This window comes from Cavenderia fasciculata (genome assembly GCF_000203815.1).
Source record: "Cavenderia fasciculata unplaced genomic scaffold Scf_Dfasci-F-a-25c12.r2-5, whole genome shotgun sequence".
NCBI lineage: Eukaryota > Evosea > Eumycetozoa > Acytosteliales > Cavenderiaceae > Cavenderia > Cavenderia fasciculata.
In genome coordinates, this window is record NW_004457729.1 from 2,681,896 (window position 1) to 2,709,877 (window position 27,982).

Below are 27,982 nucleotides of genomic sequence, written 5' to 3' on the forward strand. Positions count from 1 at the left end.
ATTTCAAAAATGATTCATTAAACAAATTTAAATTAATGAATGTTTGTTTGAGTTCATTCAAGCTTGATGAGTCATTCGTCTTTTTAATTTAATATTAATATTAATGAAATTCAATAGTACCAACCACTCCTCACAATGTTAAAGATTAAACAAATAATATCGAGTCATGGAGTGAATCGAAATTCACTATCTCTTCTTTGCAAAGAAGGGACTATAACTATCATAGCTACTACTACTAGTAATGGTGATGGTTTGTTCAAACCTAAATATTTACAAGTTGTAGATCGTGTCGTTACTACGACTCCTACCTACTACTGTTCGACATCAATAAGATCATATTCAACAACTATTAATAACCACAAACAAGAGCAACAAGAACAAGAACAACATAAACAACAACAGAAACTTCAAGATAAAAGTAAACTACAAAATCAACAAGACTTGTTAAGAATTATCAAAGAGAAACAATCAACCCCTACTCCGACTGCTGCTACTACTACTACTACTACAACATTGGAAGATATAATTATTGAATATTATCAATCAAATGTAGATCAAATAACAGTAAATGAAACAAAGTTAATGAATTGGGATGCATTACATTGGGCATCACTTTACAATCATACCGATATTTTAAATTTGATCATTGACAATAGAATAAATCAACAACAACAATTCAATAATAATAATGAAATAATATTTAAACAAGATAAATATGGAGTAAGTCCATTACATATTGCAGTACAACAATCACATTTGGAATCGGTTGATATTTTATTGGAACGTGGATGCCAAGTCAATGTTCGTGATACAAAGCCAGGTGTCAGATTAAGTTCTCTACACTTGGCACTACAAAAACAGACACCAAATATTGAATTGATCAAACGATTGATCAAACATGGTGCAAACGTCAACCAAGAAACTACTGAAAGAAAAACACCATTGTTTAGAGCATGTTCACTTGCAAACTATCAAGTTGTAGAATTGTTATTGAAAAATGGTGCAAATATTAATATACAAGATAATCCAAGAACAAATGGTTGGGAACCTGTATGTAAAAGATAATATTGATCAAGAGTGGAATATTAATAATTAATTCATTATATATATATAGTATCGAGTAAATACACCATTCCACATTGCAGTTAGTAAAGGTAATTTGGATATAGTTAGATTGTTGTTGGATAATGGAGGCAACCCTAATCTAAAATTAATGGATGAAATGGGTGAAACATTATTGCATGTTGCTGCAATTGGTGATGATGCAGATATTGCATCATTATTATTGGATAGAGGTGCTGACCCTTTGATACCCGATAATAGAAAGTCCACACCTCTAGACTATGCAAATACAGCTCCACCGAAACAAAATATTATTAATTTATTTGCTAGTCGTTCCATTACTAAATAAATAAATTGGAAAGAGGTACCTACCTACCTACCACACCCACCACACATACAATTGTTGGTAATTACATCATTTAATTTAATCTTGGAAAATAATAATAATAATAATAATAATAATAATAATAATAATAATAATAATAATAATAATATTATATTTATATTCACCTCATCATCCATCACATATTCCTGTGTTTGCAATGCAAGGAAAAAAAAATACTCAATATGTGGGGTGGCAATGAATCAAATTTTTGAGTGGAAGGGTTATTGTTATTATTGCCAACAACATCAACATCAAACCATGGTGGGGCAATTATTTAATTTAATTCACATGTATACACTCCCTCCCCTTTTCAAAAGAGGCTGGTGATAGATAGATAGATAGATAGTTCACTTGTTAACATTTCATATCATTTCATTTGTTTTTTTTTTTTTCTGTTCTCCTTTCTAAATCATCAAAAGACTTATCTATAGTATTAGCTACTTTCTACAAATGACATTTCTAGTACACCATATCAAATTTGGTGATGATAACAATCAATCAATCTTGTATTATAGTGATGGGAAAGCTGTCTATCAGAGAGATGGAGTTACCCTCTGGTATGAAGATTGGTCAAAAGACTGGGCCGTTATGAAGGTGTATAGAGATGGTACAAGATTTTATCTCTTCTCTTATCGTCCAGGATCTGGTGCCATCGATTTAATCTCTGATGCTGGCGCAGAATCAACCTATAGACAAGATAATTGGAGACGAGACTGGCTGGCCTTTGAATTTCTACATAATACATACAGGGGCCATCCACTTGTTCTAAAATCAATGCGTACTGGAGAAATTTGCTATGATGCGGTCATCAACGGCAAGTTAATTGAAATTGAAAGAAGTTGTAGATAAAAAAAACAACAACACCACAATAATAATAAAGAACATCAATCAACCCAAGTAAATAAATTTATATTATCAATTATCCATAATCTTGTCTTGTAAAAAATGGAATTAACGGTGGAACCCTTTCGGTTGACTCCCTTGGAATCGAAAAAAAATAAAATGATTGCCTATCATGGTTGAATCATTTTTCTCTTATCCTGAAAATTCAAACCATGTATTTCGAATGAACTTAAAATAATCTTATTATGTATTAAATTTTAATAATAATTTCATCAATATTTGTATATATATATAATCACATACTCCTTTAACAATATTACAATATCATCATATCTAGTACAAAGACCTGTATTTGGAAATGATGACAAACATCTCTTAATACAGTTGTGGAAAAGCCACATTCAAGGTAGATGGAATTAGAATATGGAGGGAAACATGGACAACTGGATAGAGAGATATCAAAGTGTTTAAAGATCCTCATGATGGAAGATATTTTATATTCAAGTATCGCCCAGGAGCTGGTGCCATCGATTATAATACCACTGAAGGATCCAAGTCGACCTAAAAATTAGGTCAAATTTAAAAGTAAATTAACTTAAATAAACTACTATTTATTGTTTATAAATTAAAAGGGGGCTGGACCTACAACTGATAATCTTGTTGGTCTCTTTTCTTTTTATTTTAATTTAGCAATACGATAAGTATCTAGAATATTTCTAGCAGCAAAGGAATGGTTATAGACAAGACCATCAAAAGCTTTTGATGCATCTTTACCAATATAATCCTTGATGAATTGGACGCCACCTGGATGTTTGGCTTGGAATTCTTCTACGTCATAGACAATGTCGTGAATGATGATCCATTTCTTACCCTTGTCGGCACAGGTACGTTTGACGGTTTCACGATCGATAATGTCGAGTTGGTCAAGTGGTTTTCCCCAAAAGAGCTTGGCACGGGCGTCTGCAGCCTTCTTTTCGGCCATTTGGATCTTGCCCTTTTCAAAGAGTTCGGCTGGGAAACGCTTGAGGTTGTACGAGAGACCAAACCACGACAAGAAGCCAATCAACCATTTACCAGGATCGTAGGCCGAGTGGTGGATACCGTTACGATAGTCGTATGGGAATTCGTGGTGAAAGTTGTGGTAACCCTCGCCAAAGGTGACAAGTGAGGTGATGGCAGAGTCACGAGGCGACTTTTGATCAGTGTAGGTGGCTTCACCGAGATAATGGGCAAGCGAGTTGATACAGAAAGTGCATTGCATCATGAGTACCTTGGAGGCAATACCAGCGATGAAAAAGCCACCGCGCCAGTCACCCCAATAGTGACCGCAGATCCATGTGGGCAAAAAGATACCAAAGAACAAGGAGAGCGGGGTATAGTATTTGTGTTGGTAGTAGAGTACCCAGTCGTTCTTGAGGTCGGTCACATCGGCATCGGGTTCTTCCTCGCGCTTAAAGATGAGCCATCCCATGTGTGCCCACCAGAACCCCTTTTTGACATTGTAGGGGTCTTTGTCGGTATCGGTGAATCGGTGGTGAGCACGATGGTCGTGACACCAGTCAATCACGCTCATCTCAAAGGCAGTGGTACCCATCAACGTGAGAATGACACGGACGGGCCAGACAGCGTCGTAGGAACGATGCGAGAAGAGACGATGGTATCCAGCAGTAATACCAATACCGGCAATATAGTAGCTGCAAAATGCAGTGACATAGGTCTTCCAGTTGAATGGCGATGTTGCAATACCGTACATGGACAACAACGGTGTAGCAAAGATAAAGATAGTAGTTGTCCAAACAACCTTTTCATACCATGGTTTACCATCGAAAATACTCTTTTTCTTTGGTGCTTCTAATGGTTGTTGTTGTTGTTCTTGTTCAGGTTGGGGACAAATGATTTTTTTGGCGAGTGGACCAACTTTGAGTAAAACATCCATGATGTTTTCTTCAGAGATATTTAATTGGTACTCCTTTTTGAGGACATGGTATGCTTCTTTCCACTTGTAGGCTGGGGGGAAGTCAATGACTGCGTTGACCGAGTTCTCAGCTTGAGTTTGGAGACGAGCGAGAATGACACCAATGTTAAAGTCTTGTGTCAAGTATTGGACAAAACGTGGGACTCTAAAGAATGTGGGGGTGTCTGACTCGAACGACAAGTACGATGCCTTGAGGAAAGTACTCATCCAGAGATGGTAGACAAACAGAGGGATGAGGTAGAACTTGAACAAACCCCACAACCCAAATCCATAGGTCATCAGCGGCAAAAAGATCGAGGCAAACAAGTAGAGTGCAGCAGCTGACAAGAGCATACGACGACTGTCCAATGAAGCAACGTTGGAGGTGGCCCATTGACGAAGCGACATTAACCACCAGTATGGACCCTTGGCCAAGTCACGCACATAGTCACGTACCTCTCCAGTACTACGTTTCCAGTACTCAAAAGGGTACATAAGAGGCAACATCAAAATAGTTCCCACAGTGTAGTTAATGGCACGGTTCTTGAAGAGCAGGTTCTTTCCACAGGCGTATCCGACCGAGAACAATCCACAACAAGCAGTTCCCATAAACAACCATCCCAAAGGCAACAAGTACCAAGGTAAATTATAAATCATCACTACACCTGCCGTGACTAAACCAACTGATACTAATATTCTTCTAGTTGCTTTACTTGTACTTTTTTCAAATATCTAAAAATTAGATAGAAATAAATAATAATAATAATATTTCCAAAACAAAAAAATAAAAGGAGATAGGTGGTTAGAGATAGACGAACTACTATATGATTGATTGATTGATGATTGATTGACAATATGTACATACATCTTTTGGTAATTTTGAAACCATTTCATGGAGTACTTCTTGTACAGTCGATGAAATGGGAGATGAAGCTACTGTAGCTGTCATTTTTTGATTGTGTAATATCTATCTATCACCCTAGACTAAATAGAATTAATAATAAATAAATTAACAAACAAAAGTTTTAAAAAATACAAAAGAAAGTGGGTTTGTTAGTTAGTTTTGTGATAATAATAATTGATGTGATGAGGTTTAAAGGAATGAAAGGAATAAAGATAAGATATACGGATACGAACCAATATTAAAATGTATGAATAAAATTAAATTTAAATTATTATTATTATGAGGAGTATATTAAATATTTAATATTAAATATTGAACAAATTAGATTAGAGAAACACGTGATTGGTGTTGTTGTTGGTTGTGAAATCCAATTCAATCTCTCAATCTATAAAGTTTGAGTTTTGTGTGTGTGTTTATGTGTTTGTGTGTATTTTAAAAAAAGGAGGAGAGAGTTAGAAAATGGTTTATTCAATTTGAAGTTTCTCCCTTACATCAAAAATATAGTGAGAGACTCACAAAAGACGAAGAGCGAACTTTATAAAAAAATTAAATTTTTTATTCCTTTTATCGTGATATTTTGTTGTGAGAAATTGTCAATGACTAATTTAAAATCTGATCTACACAATTTTCAACCGAAAATATCTTCAACCTCATACCGAACAATTAAGAGTGAGAGAGATAAAGAGAGAGAGAGAGAGAGAGATAATATAACAACACTACGAGATAATGCATAAACATGTAAAAAGAAACATTACAGAACAACAAAAGATGAGTAGAGAGAGAGATAGAGATAGAGAGAGGGAGAGACAGAGAGAGATAAAGCGTAAACATGCAATAATGATATCAAATCTGACACCTACAGAATTGATAGATCCTCCACCTCCACCATTATTCCCGTGGCCTTTGGTTCATAAACGTGCCGTTATATTAGGTGGTATCGCACTAGTGTTGTATAGAATTGCCCCAAACTACCTCTCATACATTATCTTTGGTGCTGTATCACTTTTCTTCTACTTTCTTAATCCCGTTGCAAATAAACATAGAGAGTATGTATAATCGATCATCATCATCATCATCATCATCATATTCTTTCACTAACAAAAACTATATATCTACGTGTGATCATCATGTAGGAAGATGGATGAATATAACCATGAATATAGACCTGACTGATTAACTCGATGTGCATTGTTGTTGGAATTATTATTATTGAATAACAGACCAATGGTGTTGGAAGAGTGGCTGGCTGGCTCGTAATCTCAACTATATACATATGTACATTTGAGAAGAGGATAAAGCTTTATAATCAAACTGCAAACCCCCATCATTCATAATTAAATTTATTTATTATTATTATTATTATTATTATTATTTTATTATTATTATTATTAAAGATCTTCGGAAAAATTAAAAGATAGTGTTGGTACAGGATCGGAAGATTGTTGTTGGAGTAATTGGAAATATTGAGGTGCTAATTTAAGTTTATAGTGACCAAGGATAGGATATCCATTTGGTTTGTGTGCCGTTGATCGTTTTAAACTTTGAACAGGGTCGATATAGTTGAGTTGTCGAGCCACATCTTCCAACTGTTTTATAAATGCACCAACTTTATCAACCCTTTGGCCTCTCCATTGATGAAATTGGAATTCTTTACTCATTGAATACATTACCATCGAATAAAGAAATCCATTTTGATTATTATTATTACAACTATTATTATTTTGATTATTATTATTTTGATAATCTATTTGAGCTTGATTTAAAAATAATACACCAGTAATTAAACATGTATTAACTATCATTTTCAAAATCCTTTCAGTGATGATAATCTTTTGATTGAAATAGAGATAATAGAATAAATCTTTGTGTTGGTTGATTATGAGTGTCACTATTGCATTGTCTGATAGATAGATATTATAGTTGTTTTGTAGTTTGTTTAAAGTACCAAAACCATTGATAGATTTTTTATACTTGATCCATCTTGTTCGTTCCAATTCCAACTTTTTGTACAAGTCTAATCTTCCATTTGCGACTATATATTTTGTGTCTACAGCCAATGACCAATCATCTTCTGGAAAGATTTCTGGGAGCTCATCCAACATGTCTTCAAGTATCTCTGATCCCTTTGATATGGGGATGATGGTGTCGTAGAGAACTACAGTTGATATACTTCTAAAAGTACCTATTTTCGATGCCGTCAACACCAAATCAAAACAAATCGCGGCACTTGGTAGTAGAAACTGTGATCTTGCATATTTGTACAATTCAATGTTGTTTGATCCAACGATATGATCCCATATGTTTTTGGAGGCTGTCGGGCTGTTGTACAGATCCTTGTCCATCAACATTTTATGTACACTTTGAAAGAGTGCAATGTCAACACGCAGTATTGGATTAGCAGAGATGTCATTGAGATACGGGTATCTCTTGGCCGTGAGACTACTCTTTATCAAATGCTCAATATGACTTGCAAGCAACAAAGGTGTAAACAACAACCCATGTACATTTGAACGAGCTCTTTTAAACGAAGCGATAATATCTAAATGTCGTTTCGACGCCATCATCTCTTTACGATAGGGTACAGTCTCTTTAATCAAAGATAGAATATATCTTTTTAGAAATAGGTTGTTCCATACTGACTGTTTTAACAACATTAATGTTGTTTCTGTTTTCTTTTCGTTCACCATTCTAATTTCTTTATCTCTTGTGTGTGAAAGAGAGATATATATATATATAGGATAAAGAGATATAAATATATCTATATCTGTGCACTGTATAATCCTTTCTCAAAAGTATTGCTTCTTTTTAACAAAAATTAGCTATGTTTCTTTTTTTCTATTTTGTTTTTTAAAAAGTAGTTTTCATTCATCATCTTTTGATGTCACTTTTCACAAGAGTCAGATGATGGAGGGTTTTTATATACATATACATATTTAGTTTAAGTTGGTCGCTCTAGTGATTGTATCTTATCTGTATAGTCATCATGAAGATAACAGATATAGTGACAACAGTCACCAGATCAATCAACATCGATGGTTTCAAAGGGATATCGGCGGTTGTATTGGATCGTCTAACACATCTGACAATGAAAGACAAGATTGTGTGTGGTTCAATTATAGTCTATTCTTTACTTATGGCTGGTATGTATCCAGAAGTAGTGAGATGGAGAGAGAGAGAGAGAGAGAGACAAATAAAGAATTATGATTTGCGGATACTTACCAATTTCTATTCTATTCTATTCTATAGAATATATACATGATCGTGATAAATATTGTTCAGTATTTTTGAATGATGATGAAGCTGCCAAACAACTATTGACAACCATGTATGAAAAAACGGTCAATTATACGGCACAAGTATTAGATAATGCCCCACAAGTCAAAGGATTGCTTGCCTTGATGCGTGACAACAAGTCATTTGCCAAGAGATTGTCTAAAGACCCTAATGTGGCAATGATGACCTATTCAATCTTTGTTACTCAATCTGTTACCTTTAGTCTACTCGCAAAGCAATTGTGGAGTGACACAAAGATTAACGTTGCTTATTTTGAAGCATCCTATCTCTTTCAAGAGGATTTAAAGGAAATCCTCTTAATTCTATGTCAATATTGTATGTATTGTATACATACTAATAATAAGATGGGCGTATGACCGTTATTAACAATTAATTATTTATCTATTATATTTGTTTCCACAGGTCCAGTAGAACTGATACCTTGGGATTTGTTGAGAAAATATGCACTTGCAAATGATAATGCATGGTCGGTAAGAATCGATTCTGTTGAAATGATAGCATCGACTATTATCAATAGAGGTGGGTGTCCTGGTGACACCACAGATGGTGCAGAGCTTTCACTGGCACTATTCTATTCATTCATTGAATCACGGTTTGACCAATCGTCACCTCAAATTAGATTGGCTGCTGCAATACTGTCTAATCAACTGCTTGCCGAGAAGGGTCAAGATCAATTATCGCTCAAGGTATTAAAATGTGTTAATTTGTACTCTGATCAAAAGGTATCCATCTTTGGTGCAAAGAATATTCTTTGCAAGGAAGAGTATCTCTTGGAATCATTGTTATCGGTTGCTTCATTAGCCTGTCGATTCACAACACCATTGTCATTGTTTGGTGCCCATGTCTGTAAAAAGATATCACTTTCACTTGTTGGATTGGGTAGTAACCTATTGACCAGAATGATATCGGTCCCATTCACTGTAGCCATTCCAGAGATGGCTCTCTATCTTTTCCTGTGTTCTGGTAATCCTCTATCCTATGGTCTCATCTTCATTACCAAAAGACTTCCATTCCAACTATGCTTTCACCGTATCTATCACAATCCAAAAAAAAGAATGAATCTATTATATGCCATTTATCAATCAGAACAAAAGAAAATCAAACAACAACAACAACAAAAACAATCAGAACAAGTTCAACAAACAGAACAACAACAACTACAACCAGAACAACAATAATAATAATACAACAACTTATAATTATTTGGGATTGAATATAGATAGATAGATATATATATATATCCAACCCTAATGGTTGGATCTTTGGTATTATTATTATGTGCGTGTTATTATACTATTTTATTATTGTGATGGTAATGGGGGAGGAAGAGTTGTATCTGATTCACCCAATGGTAATTGCATGGTGATAGTATCAATCCATTGATTAAACTTAAATCCAACTGATTTCAATACCATTGGTGAATGGAATCCAAATTTCTTGTGAAGAGCAACAGATGCAGGATTGTCGGAACTGCAAGTGATCATTTGACGATAACCCAACTCTGTGCAACGGTCAATCAATTTCTTTAAAAGAATTGATCCCAAACCCTTTGCAGTAAGGTCATGTCTCAAATAAATAACATCTTCAATTGTAAATCTATATGCAGATCTTGTTCTAAATAGACCTGCATAACTATATCCAATGATTGTTTCTTTGGTAGTGGTAGTAGCGGTAGTGTCTGTTGATGCACCATCAACAACAACAACATTATCGACCACTTCTACAGCCACAAAATATGGTAATTTTAATTCAAGTACATGTCTATATCGATTGGTCATCTCCTCCAAAGTGACTTCAACCTCTTCAAATGTAAAGGTTGTTTCTCTTATATAATAATTATAAATATCTCTAATCTTTAAAGAGATTCAATCAATCAAAGTTAATAAATACAATTGTTACAATCGGTTGTTTGACACCATCTCAGATGATAAGTGACACTTACACTACTGATATCGTCTTCAGTTGCATTTCTTATCTTTATGTTGTTTGGTGATGGAGTCATTGTCGTTTGTTTGGATGTATTTCGTATTTATCTATTACTCTTGTTATGTTACACTACTACTACTACTACTACTACTATCACTATTATATGTTTCGGGCGGGTTTATCAATGAGTGAGACAGGGTGATTATAATAGGATTTCACGACGAAAGTTTTGAATTTTTTGAGAATAGGTTAACCTACTCTAACTCTTATGCAGACACGACCAGTCGACTCGAGTAACGATTTGAACTATTACCACCTACACCTACAATACCCACACTAACAACTTAGTGTTTTATTCGGCGAGTGGGGAATGAATCCATCCATTCTTCTAGTGACAAAAGGGTCGTCCAGAGAGGGGGTAGTGAGATCATGATGCATGGGATGGATGGGGTTGAGTACCGATGTTCATCAATATTAACGATAGAGGATGGGTAAGGGTGAGCTTATTATTAATTAAATTTAAAGCTTACCATCGATAGAGGAGAGCGAGATAAATATACCAAAAATAGAACTATATATAATATAATAAAAAATGGGTTGCATAGATTTTTGTTTTTGGTTTGCAACATTTTTTTCATGATCGTTGCTGTCACTTCTCACGACATTGGCAACCAGCTCCTTCCTTCCTCCCGTGTCATTGATAAAAAGGGTAGCAGTAGTCGACTATAACAACAATTTATACTTGTACTTCTTCTTCTTCTTCCTCCTTCTTCTACGACTACTACTACTACACTCACCTTCCTTATTATTATTGTCAATCATAATTTGTATATTTATATTTGTATTTTATTACTATTAAAACAAAAAAGAAAACAAACAGAACAACAACAACAGTAACAGTAACAACAACAACAACGAACAACGAACTTACTTTACACTCTTCACCCGTAATACAATCATCATCATCACCATCGACTTTGTTTATTATTGATATTATCAAAAACGCGTTGAAGAAAGAAGAAAGATTAGACAAGTTTCGTTTCGTTTAGTTTAGTTTAGTTTAGTTTACCTATATATTATATAAGAATAGTATCATTACCTATTTGTAGTATTTATTATTTATTATTAAATTAAGAGAGAGAACGATGGAAGGAAAGAAACTATCGAGCTTTATTAAATCGAAAAAGACAAATACTTCTTCAAACAGCTTGCCATTATCATCATCTTCATCCTCTTCTACTACTACTACAGCACCTTTAAACGAAAGTATTAACGGTACTTCTGCTTCAAAGGAAAGTAGTACTACCTCCAACAACAACAACAACCATTCACAATCTAATGAACTTACACCAGAAGAATATGCAAAGAGAAATACCAGACAGATTCCAGCCATTCTATTAGAGGACGATGTAGAGACTGAGCACGAGCAATACCCATTCGACTTTGAAAAGTACTACTATGAATCAAAGGAAATCAACAGAGAAACAGTCAGAGAGTTGGTTGTCATCCCCGATGAAACTACAACCGATCATGTTCAACTTATTCCAAAGTATAATAGAACTTTGGTATTACCATCGGTATGCAAAGACATATTACAGAAAACAAATGCTAGATAGTTATTAATATTTATTATTTCATTTAGGATTATAAAAAAGGAGCAAATCAATATATCGATGATTGCATTGACTTTTATTATTCAACCAATTGGAAAACATTAAAAGGAAATGATTTTACAGTTGATGAGACACCTCATTCCATTGTCAATAGTATTATGGAAAAGAAGATAGAGTATAAAGCGTTACCAGATGATTCATCTTCATCTTCATCATCGTCAAACGATTCACCATCCAACTCTTCCAATGGAGTACCACCACCACAACCAACCATCACAACAACCATTAGTGCTAGTAGTAATGGCAACAACAACAGTAAATTCCATCATCACCATCAGAGTGGATCCAATGGGGGTGGCGGCGCAGTCGATGTTTCCATATTCCAATCAAATAGTGTGGTTGTAAAGAGTGACGACGTCGACGAATTACACATGAACTATTTGGAAAGACAACTCCGCGTACAAAACAAACAAGAACAACATCAAAAGAGTTTATACTCTTACTTTACCCTATCTGAACAACCTCCATCAATTGTTGATCCTCCCATTTATCAAAAAGAAAAGTAATTATTATCAAAAAAAAAAAAGAAAACAAACCAGTCTTTTTAACATCTTTTTTAATTATTTATTTTTTTAGGGCAAGAGTAATATTAGTTGATTGTAAAGATTTGGTATTTAAATTTTGGGAAAAAGACGAAGAAACGGAACCATTTTATTGTAGTTTATATTTATTTGATATCTCTAAAAAAGTAAGAGTATCTGATGTATTCCATTTCGATTTTATCAATGAAAAGACCGACAAGTTGCTTGGAGCCAATCAAAAGACAAAGGATGACCTCAACGCTACCAAAAAGGCAATCTTTACAGTTGCCAAATCAAGTCAAGATATTTACTTGGTATTAAAGGTTGAAAAGATTTTAATGGGTGATTTAGAAGATCAAGCTGAACCATACATAAAGTGTAATGTAAGTAAAAGACAGAGTAGAGAGAGTAGAGTTAAAGTTAAATATTTTGGAAATAATATATAGATATTGATTTTTGATATTTTTAATTTTTAGTTAAAGGATAAAGAAAGAGAAAAATTAAAAGAACAAATTAGATCAAATTGTTCAAGATTGGGTGCTTATAGACAAGCATTTTGTTGGGGATGTGTACCAGTGTTTGGAGATGAGGGAGAGTTGGGTGTTGGCGAGAATACTCATTTCCGTCCACTCTATCGATATCGTCCTGATAGTACCGATGCGCAAATGCTCGATTCCACACTGGGAGAGTTCTCAAAGAGTGCATCGACCAAGAAATTAAAGGTTATTCCTGGTCATTGCACAGTCGACATGTCAGAGGTCTCCAATTACCATAATCTTTTTACTAGTCCATTTGAACCAAACACTATAGTCTATAATCAGTCTCTTACTCCAATCAACATTTGTCAACCACAACCTCTACCAGTACAATCATCTGCTTCATCATCACTCTCAACCACTCCAAGTCTCTTGTCACCACGTCCAGAGGATGCTATCCCCTCTGCAAAGACTACTGCTACTACTACTACTGTACCAACAACAACAACACCAGATAAACTGATTAAAGAGATGCAAGAGTTTTCATCATTCCCAAGATTTGAAGCCAATCAAGAATACATTCACAATCTCTATATCTATCCAGAGTCTGTCAACTTTTCAAATCGTAGTGGATCAGTCACTGCCAGAAATATTACATGTAAAATTCAACTCATGGAAAATGATGATAATGTTAATTTCGATGGTATGAAATTAATCTATGGTCGTAGTAATAATGATTCATTTACTTCAAAATATTTAACTTCTGGTAAATTTTCAAAAAAACAAAAAAAAAAGAAATATTTATTTATTCTTATTTATTTTTTATTTAGTTACATATCATTCAAAGACACCATTTTTCTATGATGAAATTAAATTAAAGTTACCAATTAATTTAAATAGTAATCAACATTTATTGTTTACATTTTATCATATTACATGTCAAAAGAGTGACAAGGAGAATAGTTTTGATGCACCGATTGGTCATGCAGTTCTCCCCATCTATGCCAATGGAAATGGTAAGATATTGTCGGATGACGTGTACACGTTGCCGGTGGCATACGAGCTTCCACCACGTTACAACAAGGATACGCAAGAGGTAGTTCGTTATGTAGACAATAAAAAGCCAATCTTCCAAGTGCGTACCAAGCTAGTGTCAAGTATTGCATCGACCGATGATAGCATTACCACCTTTTTCAATGTCATCTCGTCGCCTGGCGCCTCGTCTGACCAGATGGCCAAGGCCATCAAGAACCTAAAAAACTGCAAGTTGGAATCGATCGCACAGTACTTTCCCATTGTCATGAACCAATTGTTCCGTATCATGACCAGTTCCAAGCACAGTCATGAGTTGGCAATGACCACCTTTATCGTGATTGGTGATATTCTCAACATTGTCAATGACATTAATGGCAAGGTGCACGAGCGATACGCCAAGTTTGTATTCACCAATATTGTCCAACAAGACAGTACACTCCCACCATCATCCTCACCATCGTCGACCCATCCTCACGAGCACCAACCAGTCTACGAGGTACTTATCAAGACATGGCTCGAGTTGATGCGTTTCCAAGAGCACAACTCTGAAAATATCCTCAGATTCTCCAAATTCTTCTTTACCATTATCTTCAAGTCCATGTCACTCAGTTTGATTGAACGATCAAAACGTGAGGAAAACAAGACTAGAAAGGGTAGATTTGTCGGTGTTCGTTGTCAACTCCGTAAATTAATCTCTATTCTTCGTTGGGAGGCTTCCACTCGTGTAAAACATACCTTTAAACTTTCAAAAGAATTGGTCAAATCTCTTGGTCATTTAATTTCTTCTTTATTAAGTATTTGTGATCGTGGTTATGTATTTTCAATTGTAAGTGTAAATCAAAAAAGTAACATTATAATGTTAAAAGAAAATATATTTATTAATTAATATATATTTATTTAGATTGACAAGGTTGTGTTAGATTTTGATCAAAGTACAAATGAATCAGAAACAGAAATCAATGAATTAAAGTTTGAATTTTTAAGAATTATTTGTCAAAATGATTTCTTTGTACAATTAAATTTACCAATGCCCTATAGAATTGATCCATCTTTGAAATTAAATAATGTTTTATCTTCGTATGTATAGAAATAGAATAAGAATAGAGTATTATAATAATTAACTATTATTATTTAATTTTTAGATCAAAACACTTTTTATCAGAATTATTAAATTCACATATATCAAATGGTTTATCACATAAGGAATGTTTGGTTAGAATGGATGCAGCCAATTCATTAAGAGATACATTGATTAAAATTGAAATGGATACACGTTGGCAAGATCCATTGACCAAACAACGTATTGTCGGTGTGTTTGTACCGTATTTGTCGAGTGTGGTCAGTAATTGGGCAATGTTTAGAGATGATTCATTTACGGTAAAGAGAAACATTTTAATCAGCTTTTTGTATCTACTCAAGAGTGTACACCCCAATTTGATCCGGTTGTGGTGGAAAGAAGAGGTCAAGACCAAGTACATTGCACTGTTTGAGATTCTGACTACATGTACCGACATTTTCGAATTTGTCGGCAAGGACAAGCTGCTGGAACGTGCACTCGCCCTCTCGTCGATTCGTACGTCAACTGCCAAGTCGATCCTGGAGGACTTTTACTCGAGCACCAGTCGTTCATCGCCATATGGCTCCAAAAAGTTGTCATCTTACAATAACCGATCACTTCGCGAGAAGCGTGTGGATGCACGCAAGAGTATTCTAGAGTCGTACAACCAACCTGCGAGCGGGGGGTCGGGCGCTGCCCTGCCCGTGCCACAGCACCACCATGCCGCCGCCAAGGACAAGCGTGGGTTTGCCAACAAGGGCACATTGTCGGCTGCCAACAAGATCAACATGTCAGACTATGACGACCGTCTCGAGAGCAACTTGGCCACCGAGGTGGGGTCGATCATCATCGACACATGCGACGACTTTATGTACGAGTTTGAACGCGAACTCAAGTCGACTGCCTACAGTGACGTGCTTCAAAAGGTGTTCCAGCTGCTGCACAGCATGTTGTGTCGTAATCAGCCCATCGTACTCGTCCCCAAACTCTACTTTGCGCTGCGCCAGTTTGTGTTCAAGTTCCCCAAATCCATCTTTGAGCAGACCAACACATTTTGCTCGGATCTCTGCTACAACGCCATCCGCCACTGCAACTCGCCCAATCGTACCACACGTGAGGAGGCAGCTGCGTTTACATACATTTTGATGCGCAAAAACTTTGAGCAGGCGCGCAAGAACTTTGTGCGTGCCAAGACACAGATCATCATTGGGTTGTCCAAGATTGTGGAAAAGGAGATAAAGGACGACTACTATCTCAAAAAGTCGCTTGACACGATCAACGCCTACGCCAACACACAGGCCGAGCGTCTCGGCACCAAGTCGTTTGCCAAGCAGGTGGAAGACCTGACCAAGCGCATGCACACCTTTGTCATTGACAATATCAAGATCAATAACCACAAGGACGACCCTGAAATGGTCGCCGATCTCTACCATCGTATCGCCGACAACAACAAGTCCAATGCCGACACACGTCTCATCTGGTTGCAAGGACTGGCCAACTTCCACAAAAAACAAGAGAACTTTGCCGAAGCTGCCCAGTGCTACTTGCATATGGCCGCGTTGGTATCAGAGTACTTGGTGTTGGTCGGCTCGCCCATCCCCACGATCAACGGGTCGGCAGCGTTCCTCAACGTCAACAAGAACGCGTTGGAGGAGAGCAACTCGTACATTGAGCGCGAAGACGACGACAATAACCAGCGATTCTCCATCGACTATTTCTGCTCGCTCATCAACGACGCCATACTCTTGCTCAAGGATGCCGATCTCTACGAGATTGCCAATTTGGTGTACAAGCTGCTACTACCCGTCTACGAGTACAATCTCAACTATGAGGAGCTGGCCAAATGTCACGGTAACCTCAAAGACATCTTTTTAAGAATCGTCGAGTGCACTCGCACCAAGTCGCGTATGCTTGGCAGCTACTACCGTGTTGGATTCTATGGCAAGCGTTTCGAAGAGATGAACGGCCAAGAATACGTCTACAAAGAACCAAAGATCACTAGACTTGTAGAAATCAAGGATCGTCTACGTACACTCTTTGCCAAAAAGTTTGTACTTGCTGAAACTGCCATACAAATCATTGAAGGATCGAGTGTCGTCGATCTCTCCAAACTCGACGAGAATCAATGCTACCTCCAAATCACATCGGTCACTCCATATTTCACGGCTGAAGAGAGCAAGTCAAGACGTACACCATTTGAAGCTTGTGTCAATCTTGCACGTTTCATGTTTGAGACACCATTCACTATTAGTGGTGCAGGTCAAGGAAACTCGGTAGCCGACCAATACAAACGCAAGACTATCCTCACTGTTGCCAAACACTTCCCATACACCAAAAAGAGAATTATCGTCACTGCCAAACAAGAAATCAACCTCTCACCCATTGAAAATGCCATTGAAGCAGTTGATGCTCGTTACGAGACATTAAATGCTGAAATCAAAACTCAACAACCAAACTTTAAAACATTACAACAGGTTATTCAAGGGTCGGTCAGACTTCAAGTCAATGCAGGACCACAAGAAATTTGTAGAACTTTCTTTTCAGAGACTGCTGCTGGAAGAGATAGTTATTCTGTTGAACATATCCAACGTCTCAAACAATCTCTGTCCAACTTTTTGGGTGCATGTGCTGAAGCATTACTATTTAACAAGAGTAACGTAGATGTCAATACTCCATCATCCATTGAATTCCAAGAAGAGATGGAACAAGGATATGCCCAACTACTAGTAGGTATGGAGCAATACCAAGTCACACCACCCGAAGGATCATATCACCCACTCCTTGCTCAATCCACTCTTAGCAACTCTTCATCATCCTCTTCGATCAGTGCATCGTTAAATGACAGTAAAGATGATCCATCATCTGACATTAACAATAGTTCACCAGCCTCCTCCTATGGATTCCTCTCTGTTCCAAGTAGAAAATCAATCACTCAACGTCTAAGTAATTCCTTTAAAAAAGGTAGTCATCTATCTGATTCTTTACCAAATGGTGCTGAATCAATTTAAAATAATAATATAACACAAATTAATAAATTAAAAAAAAAAGATATAGAGAAACAATTTATTTATTTATCTAGATATATAGTATACCCAAACAAACTTTCAAATAAAGATGGAAATAATATTTCTATTTCTAAAAGAGAGGGGCTCATTCCATGAAAAATCTTGAGGGTACATGAATTAGAATTTTGTTGGATACTAATCATGATTTAGTCTATGATGACTCATCATCATTCATTCAATGTACAACAAACTAGTAGTAAAAGAAACAAAGTAGTAGACTATTGACGGAGATAGAGCGGAGAGAGAGAGAGGATGGAGGATAAAGAATCAACAACTACAATGGTGGAGATAGAACAACAACAACAACAACTACCATCAGTAGTAATAGAAAAGATAGTTGGTTACTTTTGGAATAATAGATTTGATATTTCACCTTTAAAACAAAAGATTAGAATATCATTGGTTGGATGGTCTTGGTTTGAAGCAGTATCTAAACAGATTGATGAACAACTAGTGATGAAATACCCGTATGACTTTTACCAGGTGGTCAAACATTTGGAGAGTCGGTATTGTCTTTGGAAGAATGTTCGTACGGTCGATTGTCAGAATATCTATACCATGTTGACACATTTCAAGAGGTATCGTCATTTGGGAGAACACTCTTTGGCTCGTAGATCATTCGTACCGTCATTACACACTATTGTGTTTAGCAATGTATTCAATCTCGATTCATTGGCAGAGATACATGACCGTTATTTGTATCCGATACAAGGTACCCCACAACGAATCCGTGTATGTGTAGATAACCTTGCACATGACTCATTACGTCACGGTCAAGTCAAGGCATACGACTTTTCACTCTACTCGTCTGATATCTATCTATCAAAGGTGATAGTCAAGACACCGGAAAGGGGTGGTGAGCTGACTGACCCAAAGGCGATACTAACACATGACAGAGCACGACACATTGAATGTCTGAAGCTTCAACTTGACCAAAAACTATATTCCTATCAGTTGTTGGACACGATCTTTACATCGTCACCTTCAAGTGTGTTATGTAAGAGTTTGACAACTCTAAAGATCAAGGCAAAAGAGTTTGACAATGTAAATTGGTCGTCACTTGTGCGTATCCAGTCGCTTACAAGACTGTCACTATTTGTTAATTTGGTCAAAGAGTTGTATGACTTTATCGACATAGTGACTCGTGATACTCTGCAATACCTCTGTATCAAAACAACTAATCGATCCATCTTTTTCAAAGAGTTGCGTGATGTCCAAGCCCCGCATGTCAGGGTATCGACCAACCATAAGACACCGTTTGTCTTGTTTAATCATTTGACTCTTAGAACACTCAGACTCTGTGCTCCACCACTTCCACCACCTTTGGACCACGACGATGATGAGGTGAGTGGTGGTGAAGACCCCGAGTCTTCACTCATTCTATCTCACAAACTACCAAAAACACTCGAACAACTCACAATAGACAACTTTCAACCAGACAAGGATAATCTAACTTTCCTATTCTCCAATCAAAATGGTAATACGAATCTTTCAAACTATCGTATGCCAATATCAATACTATATAATCGACATATGGAGTCACTTGTTTCTCTCACTTTGGGTGGATACTTGTACCAACCCAAACCCGACTTGGATTTTGGTTTGTTGGGTCAGATTGTATCCAACAACTGTCCAGTTCTCCAACAAATCAATATGAAATACATAACCAACGATATTGTTACCATTGTCATCAACCCATTTATGACCTCATTCCAACCCAACCAACACATGATAGATCATTATTTAACCATCCTATTTCACAAAATCAACCAAACTCAAACTATGAACCCAACATTCCAACATTTTACCTTTTCTTCCTATCAATATCAATATAATCAATATTTCTTATTTACTTCAATACAACCACAACACACAAACAACAAACAACATAATATAGATATTAAATAAATAAAAAGAAATAAATAAATAATTATAATTTATTATTTGTGTATTTTTTAGAAAAGGAAAATAGAAAGTAATGATAATAATAATGATACAATGATTAAAATATTATTTGATAGTATAGTGGAAGCAGGAGAAACACCAGTGTATAAAAGATTAGCACCTTTACATTCTCCAATACTAAATTGTTCACTCAATTCGATGATTTGATTTTCCTGGACGGTTTCGATAGATTGAGTGACTACTTGACCCAATTCAGAGGTGACAGTAACTACAAACTTTCCACCTGTAAAATCGTAATCACATACAAAATAGTTGTAATCTTTTCTTACACATGATTGTGGGGTTGTAGATCCAGCAAGAGTGACGCTGACAGTTGACACACCAACCTTGGTGTTGTATACCATAAAAGCAGCCCACCATTGATTTGAACCATCCTTTACCTTGATCTTTGCATTACCATTGATGTTTTGACAAGCAACCTTTCTATAGGTTAATTCTTTCAACACACCAATATCCTTTGCACCCAATTCTACAAAGGCATCGACCGACAAATCAAATTGATGTTGATTCTCACATGTTGGACATTGGTCAGTTACGATTGCAGTAATGGTTTTGTTTGTGTATGGTGATGTTATTTCATAACAAATACCACATTGTGAAGAGCCTTGGAACCAGGCCGATGTCAATGCTGCAATATATGGTGTTTTTGGTCCAGTCTCTCCAAAAAGTGGTCCAAATGAACATGATCCTAGGTAGAGTGTAGTATACAGAGTTAGAATACTTGAATTGATAATAATATAGATCTATTTAACTTACCTCCATCAACCTCTTCATAATAAGTAGCAACTCCATCACTAACCTCAGTCTGTGAATAACAAACGTCAAGTGATGGTTGTTGTGAATTGACTACTACAGTAGTAGCTAATAATACAAAGCTGAATAATAGTAATAATACAATCTTCATTTTTAGAGAGTAAGTAAGTAAGTAAGTAGTAATAATACAAATAAATAAATAAATAATAAAGTAGCTTATACAAACTGTTTTAAACAATCATGTCAAGAAGCGTAGTGGGGAAACGGATTCTTTCAAATCGACGATGATTTTTCTGATGCCTTTCATTGAAAATACTTTGGTGTTGGCTTTGTGTGTTCCACTCGTTATCAACTAAAAGGAAGGAAGGAAAGAAAGAAATAAATCATGTTTGTTGAAATATGTAGAATATTCTTACTCGATTATTATTATTACCGTAGGTCGTTGAACGGTTCTCTCACTGCGAAAAGTTAAAGCTGCAACTCAAGACCACTGAGACCTAGTTATGTTTCTCGGGGTTGCTACTTTAACTTTTCGCAGTTCATGGGCACTTCTTGCTTACATGGTAGCTTTTACACGTACTACTATTGTTTCTTTTGGGGATTGGTCTTTATTCTGGCTCTCCAATGATTGAAAGTTGATGGCAAACAGGGAGGAGACATACTTTGGGCTGTTCTACCTTTGGGTAAGAAAGCATACAAGTCAAATTTGACCTTTTTCCTTGATACAGTCTGGTCTGTGTATTATTGTATTATCTTTTATATAAATAAATATTATTGAAATGGTATGAGTACAAGATAACAAATTTAATGATGATCAATCTCCCTCCTTTTTTTTTTTTTTTTTTTTTTTTTTTAAACAATCTATCACACAGACAATCTTTCAACCACACACCTACACCTATCTCTCTTTCTTTATTTGGATAGATAGACAAAGTAATAGGTTGATAGATAAATACTACGTACATTTTAGTATAGTATAGTAGAAAGATAACAACAACAACAACAACAACAACAACAACAACAACAACAACAACAACAACAACAACAACAACAACAACAACAACAACAACAACAACAACAATAACATGTCAGCAGATAGTGATCAACTACACGAGTGGTTGAAATTAGCAGGATTAGAATCATTCTATCCCAACTTTGTAAAGAGAAAGGTAACATGTGAAAGTTTCCTATTGTTTACCATGCAAGACTATGGTCTAGTTGGAATCAACACTCTTCAAGATAGAAAGAAGTTGTTTCATTTGATTCAACAGCTTAAAAAGCAGTCTTCAACTCCTACATCTGCATCTACTCCACCAACTCCTTCTTCCTCCTCATCGTTTAGTGGAGGTTTGTCCATGTTGACACAATCTACACCAAACATTTCAAGAACTGCATCTGTCTTTGCAACTCCCTCTTCTTCATCATCGGTCGATCCAATTCAACAAGCTCAATTACTACTCAAACAAAGAGAATTGGAAAAACAAAAGGGAGACTTGTACAACAGTGGTATTGGAGGAGGGAGCAGCAGTGGCAGTACATCGTTTAATCAAAACATTGATAGCATTGCAAAGTCGTTTAACCTCGATTTCAACTTGGAGAATGGATTCGATGCCAATCCATCTACACCACCTGCAAAGAGACCACAACCACCTCAACAACAACACCACCATTCATTACCTCAATTACCATCCTTGTCACGTCCATTGACTCCACCTATTAACAACTCTGCTACCACTGCAGCAACCGGTAATTTTGAATTTGAAGATGAATCAGATGAAGATTATCTCGGTGAGTTGGAAGATGGTGACATTTTAGAAGTGTCTGAAGGAGAAGAAGAACGTAGTGGTTCTCAACTACAAGATGGAGACATGTACATTGAAGAAGAGGAATATGATGAATCAGAATATGTACCATCCTCACTTAGTATGACATCCAATCAACCACTTTTCCAATCCATTATGAATAACAATAATAATAATAATAATCAATTTGGAATGAATTCTAGACCAACATCAACTAACTTTAACAATTTCAATTATGATAATTCTCAACCAATATTACAACAACAACAACAACAACAAGCTCCAGTCCAACAACATGTTCCAATTCCAGTTGCAGTTCCACTTCCAGTTGAACCACCAGTATCAGACTTTTTCATTGACATGAATGAATATGGGCAACGTATTAGAGTGTGTGTTAGAAAGAGACCATTAAACAAAAAGGAAACAGCTAAAAACGAAAAGGATATCCTAGAATCTGGTGGCAAAAAAGAATTATATGTTCACGAACCAAAGATTAAACTTGATCTTACAAAATATACAGAAAAACATAAATTTGTATTTGATGAAGTATGTTGTTGAAAACTAACCAACATTTAATTTTATATAATAGAGAATAACATATTAATATTTTCTTCTTTTTCTTTTTTTTTTTTAGGTATTTGATGAAAATTCAAATAATTATCAAGTTTATTTACATACAGCATATCCATTGGTTGATTCTATTTTTCACAAAGGAAAGGCGACATGTTTTGCCTATGGTCAAACTGGGTCTGGAAAGACATTCACAATGATTGGTAATGGCGATGGTTTGTATGCGTTGGCAGCACGTGATATTTTCCATCGTCTTGAAACCTATTTCAAGGACCAGTTAGAGGTTCATGTCAGCTTTTTTGAAATCTATGGTGGAAAGTTGTTTGATCTCTTGCACGACCGTAACAAGTTGGCGTGCCGTGAGAACGAAAAGCAAAATGTTGTGGTGGTCGGTCTTGGCGAGAGACTTGTCCAAAACCCCGAAGAGCTCATGTCGGCTATTGACGATGGCAGCAAGTGTCGAAGCACAGGGTCGACTGGTGTAAACAGTGATTCATCTCGTTCTCATGCCATTCTCCAGATCAGTCTCAAGAACATCAAGACTCAAAAGCTTCATGGCAAGTTCTCGTTTATCGATTTGGCTGGTAGTGAACGTGGGTCTGATACCTATGACAATGACAAGCAGACGAGAAAGGAGGGTGCCGATATCAACAAGAGTTTGTTGGCGCTCAAGGAATGCATTCGTGCGCTCGACCAGGCGTCCAAACACACGCCGTTCCGTCAAAGCACGCTCACACAGGTGCTCAAGGATTCATTTGTTGGCAACAGTCGTACTGTCATGATTGCCAATGTTTCGCCAAACCACACTTCATCCGAGCACACACTCAACACCTTGCGTTACGCCGATCGTGTCAAGGAACTGGGTTCCAACGAAACAAAGAAACAAGTTGCCAGTTACAATATTCCAGCTCCACTTCCACCTCCCGACCATTTGAAACTTGCAGCTGACAAGCTATCATCATCGTCAGGTAATACTACTACCACCACAACAAACAACACAAATACTAATACTACTACGCCAACAACCACAACCACGTCGACAACAACCAATTCAACTGTATCGGCTCAACCCACCTCGAACAACATTTCAAACAACCAAACCCAACAAACGTTGCAACACCAACAACAACAACTCATCCAACAACAACAACAGGCACAACAACAACTCCTTCAACAGCAACAACAACAATTGCAACAATTACAGCAACAACAACAAGCTCAATTACAACAACAGCAACAAGCCCAATTACAGCAACAACAACAACAGCAACAGCTATTACAACAGCAGCAACAACAACAACAACAACAACAATCCAGTCGAATCAATCCAAAGATTGATTATGTCAGTTTCCACAGAAACCATTTGGATCAATTCGCAGAGCTGTTGAAAAAGGAGTTGACAGCCATTGCCTACTACGAAGCAGGAAATATTTCACTCGAGAGTTATTTAACTAGCATTGACCAATTTTTAGATATCAAGCAACAATTAATCAACAATTTAAAGAGTGTAGTTCAACCACAACAACAACAACAAACTCAGCAACAACAACAACCAACGCCATCACAAATCCCAAGTAGCAGTAACAATAATAGAGAAAGAGCCAAGAGTTTAATCCAACCTCCAAGAAATTTTCCAAAATAAATTAATTAGACAACAACAAGATAATTAATTTTAATTGTTGTAATTTTAAACAAATACTCTGGGAACATTTTAGAGAAGAAATTTATTAAAATGAATGTCTCCTAGAAAGAGTTTTGGTTTGTCTGTTGTTATTTATTAGTTTGAATAACTGATTTGATGGTAGCCCAATCCTGATCCTTTTCATGAGCACACTGATCTATGTATTGACCCCAATAGTAGTGCAACTGTTGAGTATACTTTTCATAGAGTGAGTGAGGGTTTTTGGTTGATTGGTTGTTCATGATACGGTATCGAAGATGGTCATAGGACAATCCAAGGTGTTTGAGTGCCCAGCACTTGCCAGCACGGATTTCCAAAGCGTGTGTCAACATCTTGATTGACAATCGCAATGCATTGTCGCTTTCCTCACCACTCTCCTTTAGATAGGTACTCAATAGATTCTCTGCACCCTTTTCAAGATGTGTAGCAACGTCGTTGACGAGGAAGTACTCCCAAGAATCCTCTGGCCACTTGGCAGTGTCATTTGGAAGTTTAAAGATTGGATACTTTTCATACTCTTTTAATATAATTTGATAGTGGTGACGATCAACATTGACTGGTAAAATTTGTGATGAAAACCCTCTAAATAATGTATAATAATGTTGTTGGAATGAATTATCACCGTACTAGCGAGGAAGAAGAAAAAGAAAAAGAAAAAGTTAATGGTTAGGTCAATGTCTTTTTAAAACTTTTTTGTTTGTTTGTTTGTTTGTTTTAAAACATACTTTAAAATCACCAGAGATGAAAACAGGACGATGTTGATTTGAATCTAAAAATGTTTTTAATGAGAATCCATCATAGAGATTTGGATGATAGACTCTTCCTGGGAAAATTACATTTTTGTACACTGGACCTTGAGTGACTGTGAACCAATCCCAACTCATCACTTCGAGACTGATAATATCGACATCGGTACGAACACCATGACAAAGCTTGAGATACTGTGGGACATTGGTTACAAGGTCACCACCAACCAATAGAATGGCATTTGGTGGAAGGTTTTGTAAAATGGCATGACCATAATCTCTAAATGAATAATTATCACTTTGATCTTGCATCCAATAATTTAATTGGATTTGATAAATAATCATAACAATAGATACAATTGGTAATAAATATCTAAAAAATAAAAATAGAAATTAATTAAATTAATAAATTGGTTTGATCTAATTTTCATGCTCTCTGGTTGTTTAATTACTTTTTGATAGATTGATTATATTTTGAAATAATGTTAAATGTTGATTTCAAACCAACACCAATGGCAAGAGAGATGATAACATTTGGTTGCATAAAGAAACGTAAAAATACACCCTTGTACAATGGTTTTTCAATTGGTAAATTACATAGATTGAAAAAGAATGTTACATAAAAGGTAAATGTAAACAAAATCATTGTACCAATTGATTTGGATTGGAAACTCCTACAAAAATAAATAAATAATAAATAAATAGAATGTTCATATTTTTTCTCTTTTACTTATTTCTTTTGACTTACTTAAAATTACTACCTAATAATAAAGATAATAAACCAATCAAGGCAAAAACAACACCAACGGTAGAGAATTGATCAGAGAGATTGGTAAAGTACAAAATGATTCGATCGATGAGTTGAGTGGTACCACTGTCACCACTGTACAGTTGCAAAGTACCGTATTCCTGACGAAGGAAATGAGTGATGAACCCAGAGACGGTGGCGGTATTGCCCCAAGAGTATTGAACCTTGTTGACACGTGGTGAAACAAACAAATAGAGATAGGGTGACAGTCCGGCAAGTGCACAGAGCGACATGTTGGCCAAAGACTTGGTTGTCCAAAACTGGTCACGTCCGCCAATCAACATCAACCAAAATGCAAATGGGGCGACAATGACAACCAATGTATGTTGGTTGGTGAGACCCAATCCACAAACAAATGCCGATAGATACCCAATACGTTCGGATGTCCAAAATGAAGTGTTGTGTACTTGATCTTCGTAGATTCTGACACGAACATACCACACTGACATTAACATGATAAGTGCAACAAAGAGATTATTGATCGAAAATACCTCTCCCTGAATTTGATAGCACCAAATCAATGGTGAAAATGTAAATAAATATGCTGATACCATTCCACACCAATTATCATTTATCCATCTAAATTAATATTAAATAAATGATTAATATTTTGATCAACCTTTTGATTTGGTGTGCTATTATTATACATTACAATTTAATGACTAGATAGATGACAGATGAACAAATTGCACCGAAAAAGGAAGACATTGTTGATACCTTCCATGCAACGGTACCAAACGGAATGATGCTATCAAAGAAATGACCAAACATGGTAAATAAAGGGTATCCGGGTGGATGAGCAATACCAAGTTGATGTGCTGTAATAATCAATTCTCCAGCATCACCTATATAAACAAACAACATAGTGTTTGATAATAATTAGTATCTATCTATCTATCTAAATCTAGTTTCATTTTTAAAATTGATGCAATTGCATACCTCCAGATACATCGGGATATTGAGTCTTTACATAGATTATAAAAGAGGTGATAAAGATGAATAGAGAGTATAGTATATTGGTTCTAAACTCTTCTCTAGTGATCAATGAATATGAACCATCCTCCCAATTCAACATATTCTTTGCCCATTGATATCTTATTTTAGTCTTTTCATCTTGATCTTGATTGTTGTTAAAGGTTGATGATGTTGTCTGTGATGTAATTACATGAGATGTATTTGATGATAACACCTTTTTACGTCCACCTCCTCCTCTTTTTATTGGTGTAGACATCCTCTTCCTCTTTCTTTATCTACACTTTACTTTAAATCTAATACAACATTCTTGACAAAAATAGAGTGTTGGTTTTGACACAGACCAAAAGCAGCAAGATTTGGACGAACTTCGAAAAAACATGCACAAACACCATCCATAAAACGATCATTGCTTGCTCTCATTCAAATTTTATCAATCATATATTTGTAGTTTATTTATTTATTTTAAAGAAAGAATATAAAAGGTAGG

The 27,982-nt window shown here is 36.0% G+C and overlaps 13 protein-coding genes across 13 annotated transcripts; 8 read left to right on the top strand and 5 right to left on the bottom strand.

The window, feature by feature from the left end:
• Positions 1–35: 35 nt before the first annotated feature.
• Positions 36–1,411, top strand: DFA_01412 (uncharacterized protein; the record flags this gene model as incomplete). Its single annotated transcript, XM_004359319.1, has 3 exons — positions 36–45; positions 227–1,050; positions 1,115–1,411. The coding sequence occupies 3 exons, from the start codon at positions 36–38 to the stop codon at positions 1,409–1,411; spliced, it is 1,131 nt and encodes a 376-aa protein (XP_004359376.1).
• A 486-nt stretch (positions 1,412–1,897) lies between these two features.
• Positions 1,898–2,710, top strand: DFA_01413 (uncharacterized protein; the record flags this gene model as incomplete). Its single annotated transcript, XM_004359320.1, has 2 exons — positions 1,898–2,288; positions 2,628–2,710. 2 exons carry the CDS (start codon positions 1,898–1,900, stop codon positions 2,708–2,710), a joined length of 474 nt encoding a protein of 157 aa, XP_004359377.1.
• A 256-nt stretch (positions 2,711–2,966) lies between these two features.
• On the bottom strand, positions 2,967–5,193 carry DFA_01414 (delta 9 fatty acid desaturase; the record flags this gene model as incomplete). The annotated part of the gene is made up of 3 exons (XM_004359321.1): positions 2,967–4,408; positions 4,520–4,976; positions 5,110–5,193. The coding sequence occupies 3 exons, from the start codon at positions 5,191–5,193 to the stop codon at positions 2,967–2,969; spliced, it is 1,983 nt and encodes a 660-aa protein (XP_004359378.1).
• A 681-nt stretch (positions 5,194–5,874) lies between these two features.
• Positions 5,875–6,321, top strand: DFA_01415 (uncharacterized protein; the record flags this gene model as incomplete). The annotated part of the gene is made up of 2 exons (XM_004359322.1): positions 5,875–6,194; positions 6,282–6,321. 2 exons carry the CDS (start codon positions 5,875–5,877, stop codon positions 6,319–6,321), a joined length of 360 nt encoding a protein of 119 aa, XP_004359379.1.
• Positions 6,322–6,536: 215 nt separating this feature from the next.
• DFA_01416 (uncharacterized protein) lies at positions 6,537–7,835 on the bottom strand (the record flags this gene model as incomplete). The annotated part of the gene is made up of 1 exon (XM_004359323.1): positions 6,537–7,835. The coding sequence occupies one exon, from the start codon at positions 7,833–7,835 to the stop codon at positions 6,537–6,539; it is 1,299 nt and encodes a 432-aa protein (XP_004359380.1).
• Positions 7,836–8,131: 296 nt separating this feature from the next.
• On the top strand, positions 8,132–9,620 carry DFA_01417 (uncharacterized protein; the record flags this gene model as incomplete). Its single annotated transcript, XM_004359324.1, has 3 exons — positions 8,132–8,288; positions 8,395–8,757; positions 8,845–9,620. 3 exons carry the CDS (start codon positions 8,132–8,134, stop codon positions 9,618–9,620), a joined length of 1,296 nt encoding a protein of 431 aa, XP_004359381.1.
• A 123-nt stretch (positions 9,621–9,743) lies between these two features.
• DFA_01418 (uncharacterized protein) lies at positions 9,744–10,444 on the bottom strand (the record flags this gene model as incomplete). Its single annotated transcript, XM_004359325.1, has 2 exons — positions 9,744–10,295; positions 10,385–10,444. The coding sequence occupies 2 exons, from the start codon at positions 10,442–10,444 to the stop codon at positions 9,744–9,746; spliced, it is 612 nt and encodes a 203-aa protein (XP_004359382.1).
• Positions 10,445–11,513: 1,069 nt separating this feature from the next.
• On the top strand, positions 11,514–17,005 carry zizA (DOCK family protein; the record flags this gene model as incomplete). The annotated part of the gene is made up of 8 exons (XM_004359326.1): positions 11,514–11,945; positions 12,011–12,543; positions 12,618–12,945; positions 13,039–13,804; positions 13,869–14,899; positions 14,975–15,150; positions 15,216–15,386; positions 16,516–17,005. 8 exons carry the CDS (start codon positions 11,514–11,516, stop codon positions 17,003–17,005), a joined length of 3,927 nt encoding a protein of 1,308 aa, XP_004359383.1.
• An 83-nt stretch (positions 17,006–17,088) lies between these two features.
• On the top strand, positions 17,089–18,138 carry DFA_01420 (DOCK family protein; the record flags this gene model as incomplete). The annotated part of the gene is made up of 1 exon (XM_004359327.1): positions 17,089–18,138. One exon carries the CDS (start codon positions 17,089–17,091, stop codon positions 18,136–18,138), a length of 1,050 nt encoding a protein of 349 aa, XP_004359384.1.
• Positions 18,139–18,447: 309 nt separating this feature from the next.
• Positions 18,448–20,099, top strand: DFA_01421 (uncharacterized protein; the record flags this gene model as incomplete). Its single annotated transcript, XM_004359328.1, has 3 exons — positions 18,448–19,239; positions 19,312–19,766; positions 20,093–20,099. 3 exons carry the CDS (start codon positions 18,448–18,450, stop codon positions 20,097–20,099), a joined length of 1,254 nt encoding a protein of 417 aa, XP_004359385.1.
• Positions 20,100–20,150: 51 nt separating this feature from the next.
• expl1 (expansin-like protein) lies at positions 20,151–21,878 on the bottom strand (the record flags this gene model as incomplete). Its single annotated transcript, XM_004359329.1, has 5 exons — positions 20,151–20,848; positions 20,917–21,035; positions 21,474–21,495; positions 21,640–21,666; positions 21,806–21,878. The coding sequence occupies 5 exons, from the start codon at positions 21,876–21,878 to the stop codon at positions 20,151–20,153; spliced, it is 939 nt and encodes a 312-aa protein (XP_004359386.1).
• Positions 21,879–21,998: 120 nt separating this feature from the next.
• On the top strand, positions 21,999–24,927 carry kif6 (SAM domain-containing protein; the record flags this gene model as incomplete). The annotated part of the gene is made up of 3 exons (XM_004359330.1): positions 21,999–23,261; positions 23,350–23,941; positions 24,173–24,927. 3 exons carry the CDS (start codon positions 21,999–22,001, stop codon positions 24,925–24,927), a joined length of 2,610 nt encoding a protein of 869 aa, XP_004359387.1.
• Positions 24,928–25,055: 128 nt separating this feature from the next.
• DFA_01424 (uncharacterized protein) lies at positions 25,056–27,915 on the bottom strand (the record flags this gene model as incomplete). Its single annotated transcript, XM_004359331.1, has 7 exons — positions 25,056–25,592; positions 25,692–26,085; positions 26,165–26,386; positions 26,461–27,099; positions 27,173–27,365; positions 27,460–27,731; positions 27,782–27,915. 7 exons carry the CDS (start codon positions 27,913–27,915, stop codon positions 25,056–25,058), a joined length of 2,391 nt encoding a protein of 796 aa, XP_004359388.1.
• Between the last annotated feature and the right edge of the window lie 67 nt (positions 27,916–27,982).